The sequence below is a fragment of the Meles meles genome, chromosome 3 (genome assembly GCF_922984935.1).
Source record: "Meles meles chromosome 3, mMelMel3.1 paternal haplotype, whole genome shotgun sequence".
Classification (NCBI taxonomy): Eukaryota; Metazoa; Chordata; class Mammalia; order Carnivora; family Mustelidae; genus Meles; species Meles meles.
In genome coordinates this window covers 125,898,852-125,910,879 of record NC_060068.1, presented here as the reverse complement: position 1 = coordinate 125,910,879, position 12,028 = coordinate 125,898,852, and the positions used below count along the sequence as shown (strand labels likewise).

The window sequence follows — 12,028 nt, the reverse complement described above, 5'->3', positions numbered from 1 at the left end:
ATGCCACTCCTCCTTCCTCAGACGAAAGGCCACACAGTACCTAAAAATAAATTCTAGGTTCTCAACTCCAGATAAATCAGGTACAAGATAATAGGTTAGCGCTGTGATTGTAATGACAGTTGCCTTTTGCCTGCTAATAGCATACTTATTAAGTTGATAGTGTGTAAGCATTTATGTTACATAGTTATTCGTGGCTCAATTGCATTATTATGTGATTTCATATTTATGCAATAGAAGAGCCATTAATATGCACATTAATTAAACCCAATAACTGTGTGGAACTCAGAGTGGACGCGTAGGTTCCTTCATCAAGCTAAGCTGTTAATCATTTCTGTTTCAGAATCTATTGAAGACACGAGTTGCCTTTCAGAAGGGCTTTTCCATGTAATTTGGCCTCATGGAAAGCAGTAAGGCCTGTTGCTGGCCATTGTTTGCATTTTTTGAAATGGAAAACCACCAGACCCAGCAAGCTCTTTGGATGACTGTAATGAAAACCGATAAACACAAAAAGTGCTTAAGATCATTAGTTGTAGCAGAGGTGTTGCTATATTAGAGATACATTAACTACCTGGAATACGAAGGTACCACGGAGGAAACCAGCAATCAAAGACACAAATGCCTACCCATGGTAACATAAATGCATATATCCGGCCAAATTAAAATAACAGGGACTTTAGGGTTGATGGCAAACCAGAAAACCATCCTAAGGCATTAAGCTATATTCAGTTGTTGCTGTGGGAGAATAGACTCAGTATTTTTGTTCTTTTTTTTTTTTTTTAAAGATTTTATTTATTTATTTGACAGAGAGAGAGAGATCACAAGCAGGCAGAGAGAGAGGAGGAAGCAGGCTCCCTGCTGAGCAGAGAGCCCGATGCGGGGCTCGATCCCAGAACCCCGAGATCATGACCTGAGCCGAAGGCAGAGGCTTTAACCCACTGAGCCACCCAGGCGCCCCAGTATTTTTGTTCTTAAGAGAAGTCAGTGATCTGGAACGTTCTACAAAATCTTGAGTCTGAAATTTTGGTCATGTGCATCTTGGAGGCTGTCAGTTTGTGACTTCTGCCCTAGATGGTTGAAATCCGGGTTTACGTCCTATATCCAAATCTGGGCTCCTTGAGAGCCATAATCATGTCTTACTCACGCTTTTATTCCTGATGGAAGCAAGCAGGGTTCCGTGCACATGGTTGGGGAACTTGCCAGCCTCGGGTGGCAGGCTTGGCACTCCCCGTTCCTCTTCCCGGCCATCTTCCATGTTGACACACAGCTACTTAGTGCTGTGGTCACCAGTGATGGGTGAGTACTCAGGATTACAGATATGGGGTTGGAGGCCCAGGTTCACATGACGCGAAAGGGGCAGACCCAATCCTTGAACCCGGTTCTTTAGATTTGTATTTCCTACCCACGGGCTAAGTGCCCCCCCAGATGCTCCCCTGTCTCTCTGTACACACCCTGATGGTAGCTTTTCCCACTCTATTCTAGTTGTCTTTTCTAGTTCTTGCACTTAGTTGCAAAATATGATCGTTAGATGGATAGATAAATGAGCAAATATCCTCTGTGTCACAGTGGAAATGAGCAACAGTAATGAGGAAAACATCTTCTAACACTGAGGATGCTAGATGGTGGTGGTTGTTGCTGTCAATAATGTGATTTATTTGCAGTGAAATAACATGCTTTATAGGAGGGCAGGGTGAGCAGAGAATTACGTCTCCTTTGCTCTCCTCCATGAAGCTCTAGACCTTCTCTTTAGTAGCTCGACTTCTCTTCCAGCTAACTGCAACGCTCACCATCCATTTTGTTGGGACTGTGCCACATAGCACCTGGGTCCGTGGTTCCATTACCCAGCACCACCCCTGGATATGATAAACAAATGGGAGACCACAGGAATTCCACCCACACAGAACACCGATGGACAGGGAAGGGCCACACAAGTTGGAGTTAGCGAAGAAACCTCAGCTCAGGATGAATAGACAGGAAGCAGGAGGGTTCTGGTATCTCATTTAGTGAATTAAATACCTCCCAGGGCCTCTTTGTACTTTGGGAGAGTGTGTGGTCTGGAGCTCTGGAGGTGGGGACAGGTTGCTGAGGGAGATGGAAAGTGAGGGCTTGGGGCTGAGGAGTCTGGGTTCCCACTTGTACACTGATTCATCTCATCTGCCTGAGACAAGTCTCAAGATGACCTAACTAATGGCAAATAATGACCAGTTGGATGGAAGTTGAGAGAAGGGAAAGGAAGGCATGAGAATTCATTAACCCTGTGTGAGGGGCTTGGATAGCATCTCTAAAGGACCATGATTACATCATTTCACCCCCTCTTCTCACCTCTTTCCACTAATATGAGACAGACAAATGCTAAATAACTATATAATAATACATTACTAGACAGACAACAATGCCAGGAAATATAATAGCCTGCTCCAGCTATGAAACTCTCTCAAAGATATATTTAAAATGTCACTGGTGCATAATGTAAAATACGAATTGCAGGTTCATTTGGAGGACGCGATTTAAAATCTGTACAACTATACGGTGGCATTTCCCACTGGGGTTTAGTTTTAGTTGTCTTTTTCTGAAGACCAAAAAAAAAAAAAAAAAAAAAAAAACCCAAGTAATTTCAGCCCAGGAACACAAACTTCGAGGAACCACTTTCCTCTGTTATTTTTCCTTCTTGTTTTCCTCAGTCATGATGCTCTCCAAACCTAGTATCTTCTTGACATGTTGTCTTTCTTTTGGAATATTTCTGCAGGCTTCCCAGGAGCCACGGAATGTAGATTACACCTTTTGGAGATGTAGCCTGGCCACATAAGGAGACAAGTAGTTGAAATTTGTGTCAAATTGCTTGTTTAAATGATGTGAGCCAACTTCTTAAAGCCAGGACAGCAGGGGCTGAGGATTTTAAAAGTTGGCAAGGGCCAAAATGACAAGGCTTGGCAGTCACCTGGTGAGCTGCCAACCTCGACTGGAGGCTTCAAAAAAGGACACAAATTAAAAGTCATGTTTCAGCAGCCATTAAAACCAAATTATAGGCTTACATTGCATAGTGAACTACTTTCATTTTCATTATGCTTAAAATATTTCATTTTGTAGACTGAGAATGGGTTGCTAGGAAAACCCTGTGTGGAGTTGTCATCTGTGGTCATATTTACAAGAGGATACACGCAGAGGTATAGTTCTCCTTTGTGCATTTCTCCTGCAAGGAGAGAGGATTTCAAGAGAAGAAAATAGGATGCAATTTGGAGTGAGGGTCATGGTTTGAAAACATCAGACCCGATGTCTGAGCAGGTTCACAGGTATTTTCTTAAAGTCTTATTTTTTTAAAAATGTGTATATATATATGTATATATACACATATATGTGTATACACACACACACACACAACACATACACTTTTTAAAACTTAATTGTCACCATCTTCAAAACACAGGAAATTTTATCCAAAAGTCCAGATCTTCAGCTTTCCTTGAAAAACTAGATCTGGCTGCCTTTGGCCCTTATCCCCACATGGCCACATGGGCTCGGATCTGAGGGAGGGGTGCTTCCTGCCCTCTCCCAGTCACCTCAGTCCACAACTGGCCCACCTCCCTTTCCTGCCTGGCCCCCACAGGTATTTAAGTATGCTACTCTCTTAGAGGGTACCATATTTTGGTTACCTTTAGAAGGAGGAAATATTTGGGGCACCTGGGTGGCTCTGTCAGTTGAGCATCTGACTCTTGATTTCACCTCATGTCATGATCTCAGGGTCATGAGAGGGGGCCCCATGTCAGGCTTACATTCAATGCAGGGTTTGCTTGTCCCTCTCCCTCCCTCTCTGCATCTTCTCTCTCTCTCTCTCTCAAATAAAATAAAAGGAAAAAAGGAAGGAAATATTTGTAAAGCATGTAGGTAGTGAACTGGTTTACCAGGAGAGAGTATACAGACTTTTTACAACAATGATCAGCCCTGACTGTCATGTGACTTCCACTTCAAGATTAATATGTTCCAGCCTGGTTTTACTAACCTAGTTTCTCCTTCTTCTGAGGCCGGCAGAAAAAAGCAAAGCAAACCATGTTACATATGAGTAACCAACCCTGGAATTAGGCATTTGCAGTCTTATCTATGTGTCTAGTCTGTGACTTTCAGAAATTAACCCACATAGAAGCACGGGTTCTAGGCTCTATTCCGTGAGTTTACAGAGCCTTGGCGGCAGGAGTCTGCAGTCCCTGATGGCCATTTCTCCTTCCTCTCTTTCCAGGTCCTCCAAACCACCACAGCCAGTCGACTCTGAGGCCCCCTCTGCCTCCCCCTCACAACCACACTCTGTCCCATCACCACTCGTCTGCCAACTCCCTCAACAGGAACTCACTGACCAACCGGCGGAGCCAGATCCACGCCCCAGCTCCCGCGCCCAATGACCTAGCCACCACGCCAGAGTCTGTTCAGCTTCAGGACAGCTGGGTGCTAAACAGCAACGTGCCGCTGGAGACCCGGTAAGTGCCCGTTGCCCGTCAAGCCCGTTGCCCTATCAGAGCCACCCACACGGATCCACCACACGATGGCTCGGGATTCCTGTCAGGGAGACAGTCTTGGTTTAAATAACAGGACGAGTTTACCACCTCCTTGCTGTTCCCTTGGTAATTCGACCCTGGATGGTAGGTTGATAGGTATTTCTTGGTTCACATGTGTCTCCTTTTAATGCTTGTTTACTCTCTTAGACAGCTCCTGTGTACCCAACTAATAGAATTAGCATAACATATTTTTACTCAAAGGCTCATGGGAAACATGCTTATAAGGGTATATTGACTGAAAGCTGCTGATAAATTATGCATTTGGCCTTTCCTGAAGTAATAAATGAAGACTCATTTGAAATTAAGTGTTTGGGGAGACCTTGAGAAACAATCCCCAATTCCAGACTGACAGAAGTATAATTTTAATTTATATTTCATCCAACATACCGTCTCACATTAATCCCTCCTGTACACACTAACAGCTTGACGCCTGAGGGGCAAACAAGAATGTACAAGAACAAACAAGAAAAAAGGGGCAGCACTTGGGTTGGAGTGAAGAGTTGCAGAGTGATCTCCAGCTCTGGCCTTGTGCTGCTTTGCCCCTGCTTCAGTCCCTTTCTCACTTTCACGCCTGGTCCTCCAAAACCATGTCCACCTTGATGCCCCGAGAGAGGGGGCGTGGGGCCCAGTGCAGCCGTCTAGGGCCGAATGGCCGGGAAGTCTGTGGGTGGGCCGCTAGAACGGCCTTGTGCTCCAACCCCAGCCCCTTTTCAGGCTTTGGGGGCTCCGGTTACTCTTGTTTCTTTGTCCAAAAGAGCCACGAAGAGAAACAGAGAAAGCAGAGGCTTCACTTTGAACCTCCAAAAAGTTCCCACTTAATTTTTTAAACTTTAGTAAGTTAGGCTTGAGGAAAGATGAAAGGAATCTGTCATCTTTCTGGTAATAGCCAGCGAATTTTCTGTGCGCAGCTGGAAGCAACTATGCAAGCCATAACATTTATCTTATATTTTTTTGTTTTTTTATAAGATTTTGGATAACATGTGCACCATTGTCATTGTGGTCACTTTAAACTTAAATAAAATTTGTTCTCTGATTATAGGTTATTGTTAAACATGCCTATAGTCTTTTTTCTTAAGATTTTATTTATTTGACAGACAGAGATCACAAGTAGACAGAGAGGCAGGCAGAGAGAGAGAGGAAAGGAAGCAGGCTCCCCGCTGAACAGAGAGCCCAACGTGGGGCTCGATCCCAGGACCCTGGCACCATGACCTGAGCTGAAGGCTGAGGCTTTAACCCACTGAGCCAACCAGTGCCCCACACATGCCTATAGTCTTAATCTGAGGCTTAAAATATGTAAAATCAGTAGAAACTATATGCATATGTTATAAGTAATAGATATATAGAAACATCTGCATAGATATAGTAACCTGTCAATAAACAGCTTTGCCAGAAAGTTTCCAGGCTGAAAGCAGACGGGTCCATGACACTGGATTCGGGATATCCCATAGTTGATGATGATCTTTAAGGCTGTATAAGTGTTTCTCTTTTTCCTCCTTCTGCCATCGAGTTTGTTGGGCATTGGCTTCTTTTTACATTAATAGACCATTGTTTGAAAAAGAGTTTCTGGCCATCGAGGCTACATAGAGTGGACTAGATGGAAGAAGGAAAATGATGAGGAGAAAGGGAAAGAGAAATGTAGTAGCTCTTGTAGAAAGAGAAGGAGGGGAAGAACAGAAGGAAGAGGACCACCATCATCATCATTATTCACCAGTTTGTACCGTGCACTGTGTATATGCCTGGCATTCATTCTTTACTTGTGTTTTCTCATGAGAGCCTGAAGAGATACAGTAGGTAGGAAGGAACCATTATTTCCACCATTTTAAAGATGGACGATCTGGATGTCAAGGGGCAAAATAACTTGCAAGAGGTCTAAGACTTTAGGGAGATGGGACGTTTTGAGCCACTTTGAACAGAATTCTGGCGGTTTCCACACGCAAAATAAGGTGCCAAGATTTCTTCTGATGAGTAACTACAAAACGACATTTATTGCCCTGTTACATTTACAGGGCAAACGCCATCAGAGTGTTTGCTTCACAGGAGAGTCTCCCCTTGGTGGTTGGAATGCATATACTGCATGAACTGTCTCCCCTCTCCCAGCTTCTGAGGAAAATAATTGGCTCTCCAGGAGATTTATTTTATAAAACCATTTGTAGTCAAGTGTTATCTTGACAAGAATCTAGTAGAGAGGGCCAGCAGGGCCGAGCTTGTCACCTTCCTGGTTTTCTGAAGTAAGCTTCCCTAGAATTTGTATCTGATCTGTAGAGTCCTTCTGCAGACCATTTGGATATTTGTCTTTTCTCCAAGGATTAGGGTTTCTCAGGGGTGCTTTTGGAGGAAGCAAGTTAAATACAAGGCTTGAAGTCCTTGAAATCCCATCTAGTAGATGGGATTGCCAAAATGTTGAAGTCGGTCAGAAGGGAAAACCAAGCAAGGGCAACATCTGGATATTCTTTGATCAGCACATTCAAGGGCCAAAGTTTAGAGACTGCGAGGCCCTTGGGATCACGCTGTCACCAGAAGTCAAACCCAGGGAGCACAAGTCAGCAGATATTTGAAACTCCATTCATGGAATTCATGAATACGTATAACTTGGGTGTGCATCTAGTCTCATATATGAAAACTTCAGCAGTAATTAGTAGAATTGTTGGGCTTTGTGTTTCTTTTAAAAAGATTATTCATTCAGTCTCTTATTAGCAAATATTTACTGAGTCCCTCGTGTATACCAAGCACTATGTCAGGTGCCAGGAAGATAATGGGTAAAACAGGCATCTTGCCCTTAAAGCTCACACAACCTAAAGGAAGAGACAGGTACAGAAACAAAAGGGTAGTGCAGCGTGTACAGCAATGGAAGTGTAAGGTCACTGTGCGGTGGATGGAGGGATTAACTCTCCCAGGATGAGCAGGAAACAGTTCACAGCTGAGGGTCTGTTTAAGTTGGATTTTGGAAGGATGATAAGAATTTGTCTAGTAGATAAGTAGAAAGACTTCAAAGATTATGGTATATTATTTGTTCCATCCCCTCTGGGTTGTTTTTTTTTTTTTTTTTTTAATATAGTCTTAGAAACTATAGAACTGAAAAAATTCACTCCTTCAAATGCTGAAACATGGTGCGTTTCGCCGGATCCTTTTCTTATCCACAAGAGAAAGTGTAGGTCCGGAACTGTTCTTTTAGGGGTGTGATGCCATGCTGGGATTCCCATTCTTATTTTTATACCAAATAAGGATTGATTAACTGCATCCAGGAGAGAGAACCATTGAAGGCAGGTCATTGTGGAGGCTGATTGTGATGTAGTCAGCAATTTCGAAAATGCAGTGGAAAATTACAAACAGCCTCACCACCTTGACTCTCCCTAATACAGACTTCTAGGTGTAATGGAAGAATTTCATAACTCTGGAAGGTGATGAGCAGGCATTCTACCACCCCCGGAGGCTCTATGCCAAGTCCAGCGTGTTTCTTTAGACCAGGGAGGATCAAACCTTTGCCTCTCTGCATTGCTTTTTGATGTTCCCATCAGTCTTAATGAGGCATGTTACATCTTCTCTGGACTGTGCTTTTTTTCCATTTTTTTTCTGTGACAAGTAGAATTAAAGGTGCTGATGAAGGAGACATAGCCCGAAAATAGGACTGTACGAATTTGGAATTTAACAGAAGACAAAAAAGCCTACAATGAAAGTTCCATAGCACTATCAATCATGTAAAGGACCAACGCATATAAATATCTACCATCAAAACCAGTCCATTCATGTATAAACCATAACATAATCCAAGGAAAAACAAACTCAGGGCAGAGATACTAATTGCAAGCAGTCTGTTTTGTCTTTCTCCAGTATGGTGTGTCACAAAATCACTCCATCGCCATGTTTTTCTCCACCTACTTCGGTCTTAGAAGAAAACCCATGGGTAATTGCTGGTTGATAGCACCACTCTACTCTTTCCTCTCCTGACAGCAGCAAATTCGGGGATCTTCCTGGCTGACAGTTTCTTGGGGAGTTTCTGAAGTCAGCTTCTCTTGTCCAAAACAGTATAAAGTAGTTTGATGACTAACTTTCCTTCATCTGTGTGTTTTGCTGAAGCAAGCTTCTCTCTCTCAATCTCTTAGCAGCAGGTCACTAAAGAGAATCCCGAAGCAGGACAAAATGTCCCCCTGATTTTACTTTTTCTCTGAAATACCAGAAGCTCTGAATTTTTTTTTCTATCTTTCTATCTCTATAAATTTTGACACAAGGGAAACAGAAAATAAGCACACCAAAAAATCTCCATCAGATCCTCAATTCCAGAAGCGTTCCCTTTAAACATCAAAACCCTCATGCTACAAACAAGTTTGCAAGTTGCCTTGTAAGATGGTCATCCATTATTTATTCAAGAAATATCTGTAAGAACCTATCATGCGCCAGGCACCAAGGAGCCCTCAGTGAAGAAGTAAAGCAAAGTCCTTGCCCTTATGGTGATTCCAGGCTGGATGTAGACGGACGTGAACAAATGATTACACACATGCCCCCTCTGCTCCGATGAGGGGGAATATGTGCCATGTGAGATATAGAGAAGTTAGATGCGTGAGAAATGGATGTTTAGATGGAGCCCTAAGGATGAGTAAGTGTTAATTAGACTTAAAGAATGTTCTAGATGGCAAAAACAATGATCTGCTGGGGAGAGGAACACTAGGATGCCAAGAAAGGAAAGCAAGCTAGAAGGGCAGGCAAGGGCAGCGTGCTGCAGAGTGCTGGGCTGGGTGAAAGGTTTTGGACTCTAGCCCAAGAATAATGAAAAGTCACTGAAGCATTTTAAATGGGAAAATAAAACAATAAAATAATATTGTTTTGTTGTGAATTCTGGAAGCTGCCATATGGCCAAGAGACTGGGGGTAAGGTGGAAGGTAGAGCGAGTCTGGGGGTCCAGCTTAGAGTGTCTTGTAATGATTAAGATGGAAGGTGCTCTGGTCCCCACTGGGGTCCTGGCAGCAGTAGCCCTCATATTTGCCTTTCTCCTACCCATCTGGCAAGAAGGTGAACGTTCATAGATGTCAAGTGTATTTTGAAGGTAGAATTGGTTGGAATGAATCCTGTGTGGCTTAGGCAGTTGAGGGTACAATTACCAGTTGAGGGTACAATTACCAGTTTTTTTTTTTACTTTGGAGGGTAGCTGGATAGTGGTACCATTTCCCAAAGAAGGAACCAGTTTTGTGGCAGAAAACAGAAGTGCCATTTCAGACATATCAAATCTATGATGCAGTGAGACTTAAGTGTAGCTGCTTGGATTCTAAATATTTTGATTCCAAGATAATAGATGTAACATGGAAATTCATCCATTTACAAATAACAGCATATTTAGTGTGTTCAAAGCTCTCAGCAATTGATTTTTTTTTCTCTTTTAAAAATAACTGCAGAAATTTTGTTCAATTTAGCACTTACTCTACATGATCATATATGCCTGTAAATAACAATTTTTCTTTATCAAATACTTTTTGCTTGGCACTTAGTTTTTATGTACATTATCCCATTTAACCCCATAACACTTCTGTTGGGTATATGTTACTTATCCCCATCTTATGAAATGAAGGGAAACTGAGAGCTCGGAAAAATGAAGTTACGTACAGATCTGTAAATGAGTAAGCGGCAGAGCTGGAATTTGAACTGGGTCTGACTCCCAGTGCCGTCTTCTTAACCACCACACAGTAGTGCTTTTTGGAACTAGAAAAACAAAACAAAACTATGCTTATTCTGATGGCAAACAACAGATTGATTTGCCAGGCCATGGAAATGGTGAAGTCAATGCATGATAAGTGACATAAGGGAAAAAAAATGATCTGTGGTTTGAATTCCAGCCTGTTACTGGATAGAGCCTTAGCCGCTGACAAAATCATCAGCCAAGCAAGAGGTAAGGGACTTCTCTCTGCAGCTCTTTGAGACTGGTGGCAACTAGTGTGGTCAGTCTGAGGCTTCAACACTCTATGGCCCCAGACAGCCTAGGCTCTATGTGAGTCCATGACAGATACTCTGCATCGTAGAAAATGTGAGAGCAAATTGACAGTACAGAAATCAAAGCCTTCCTACTTCTTCAGCTCTGTGATTTGTTGAATCTTTCTCTCCCACACAGAGCTTTGCCACATTAATAGGAGAAAGCCAAACTGCTAGGGGTACCCTGGCTGACTATTTGGTCATACTTAGAGTACATGATTATTCCTGTTAGCAGGAAGTCGTGTAAGGGCTCTGCTAAAGAAAGGAGCACCTTGGGCTTGATGAGCGGCATTTTAAGAATCTAATTTTGGTCTCAGAATTTCAGAAAACACACTTTTTGTCTTCGTGAGGAAGTCATCTTAGCCTAATCTGGATGCTTTATTGGTAGTGCGTATTTGGGAATCAAGACACAAGACCTTTGGTAAATAAGGTTCTCACAGAGAAGCAACAAGATTGTTGAAACATCCTTGCCATGCTGAGCCCAAAGACTATTCCAAACTTGTTCTCAGATTGATTTTTCTACCTACGGATTAATTTTCTGACAGAATCACTGACAAGCTTGATCTTGAGAATATTAAACCAAGGTAACCTGTTTGGGGTTTGTGTGTGTGTGTGTGTGTGTGTGTGTGTGTGTGTGTGTGTGTGTAATGTTCTCAAGTGAAGTTAAAAACTAGAATTCATTCTGGGCGCACCAAATGCATTCAAGCACTTTTCAAATCAATAGGCAGCTTGGTTTCTCCATATTGCAAAACATTATGCCCCCTCTAAATTCTCATCAGAGGCAACATAGAAATTAATGAGACCTTTAGGTTAGCCTTTCAAGCTCAGCCTTATTTTATAGCTTTACCTTGCCTTTTTGACACGGTGATCCCGCCTGGCCACCAGCAGCATTTCACGTTGCAGTGCACTTTAATTTTATAGTATTCGTAGTCTTCCTTGGAAACTGGCAGCTTATTAATCTCAATAACTGAGCTGCTCAATAGGCAAGCTCTCCAATGAGAAACGAGGCTGTGTCTTTTATTTTTTCTTGGCAGATGGAGACAAGGAGTTGGTTGTTGGATCGAGGCAAGGGGTGGGGTGGGAGAGAGAAAGCCGGTTAGAAGAGGCTCCTGTGTACCCCGCATCATTCTGACAACTGGCAGGGAAATAGAACCTAGGCTGAGCTACTGCTCAGCAATTTATGGCTTGTGGTGTTAAACACACTCAAACCCATTAATAAGAAAATAAATAAAGTGGTGTGACACGTGTGCAAATTACAAGGTGCATGAAGAAAGAAACAAGCATTACATCTTACTTAAGACCACTCCGGCCTGCTCTTGGTGTGGTTTGCAAATTGGGAAGCGTCCTTGAAGGTGCAGGTATCCAAGGAGAGGCTGTCCTTTTCGAATTCGGCTCCCGCCGTAAAACTAAAGTCTAATTAAGTTTATTAAAGCTTTGGGTACTTGAACTTCTTACTTGTAAGTTGACCACAGTTAAGGTTCTAGGTAAGAGAACGTTCTTAAAAGGCTGTCCCTTGCAACCTGGGTGATGGG

The 12,028-nt window shown here is 42.8% G+C and overlaps 1 protein-coding gene across 3 annotated transcripts in view; it reads left to right on the top strand.

Annotated features, from left to right (window-relative positions):
- TENM2 (teneurin transmembrane protein 2) overlaps positions 1 to 12,028 on the top strand; it is a 1,229,820-nt gene that overhangs the window by 930,564 nt on the left and 287,228 nt on the right. For all 3 annotated transcript variants that reach the window (XM_046000941.1, XM_046000940.1, XM_046000942.1), the window contains one exon: positions 4,229 to 4,463. In XM_046000941.1, the coding sequence (XP_045856897.1) occupies positions 4,229 to 4,463 (235 nt within the window). The remainder of the gene's footprint in view (positions 1 to 4,228; positions 4,464 to 12,028) is intronic.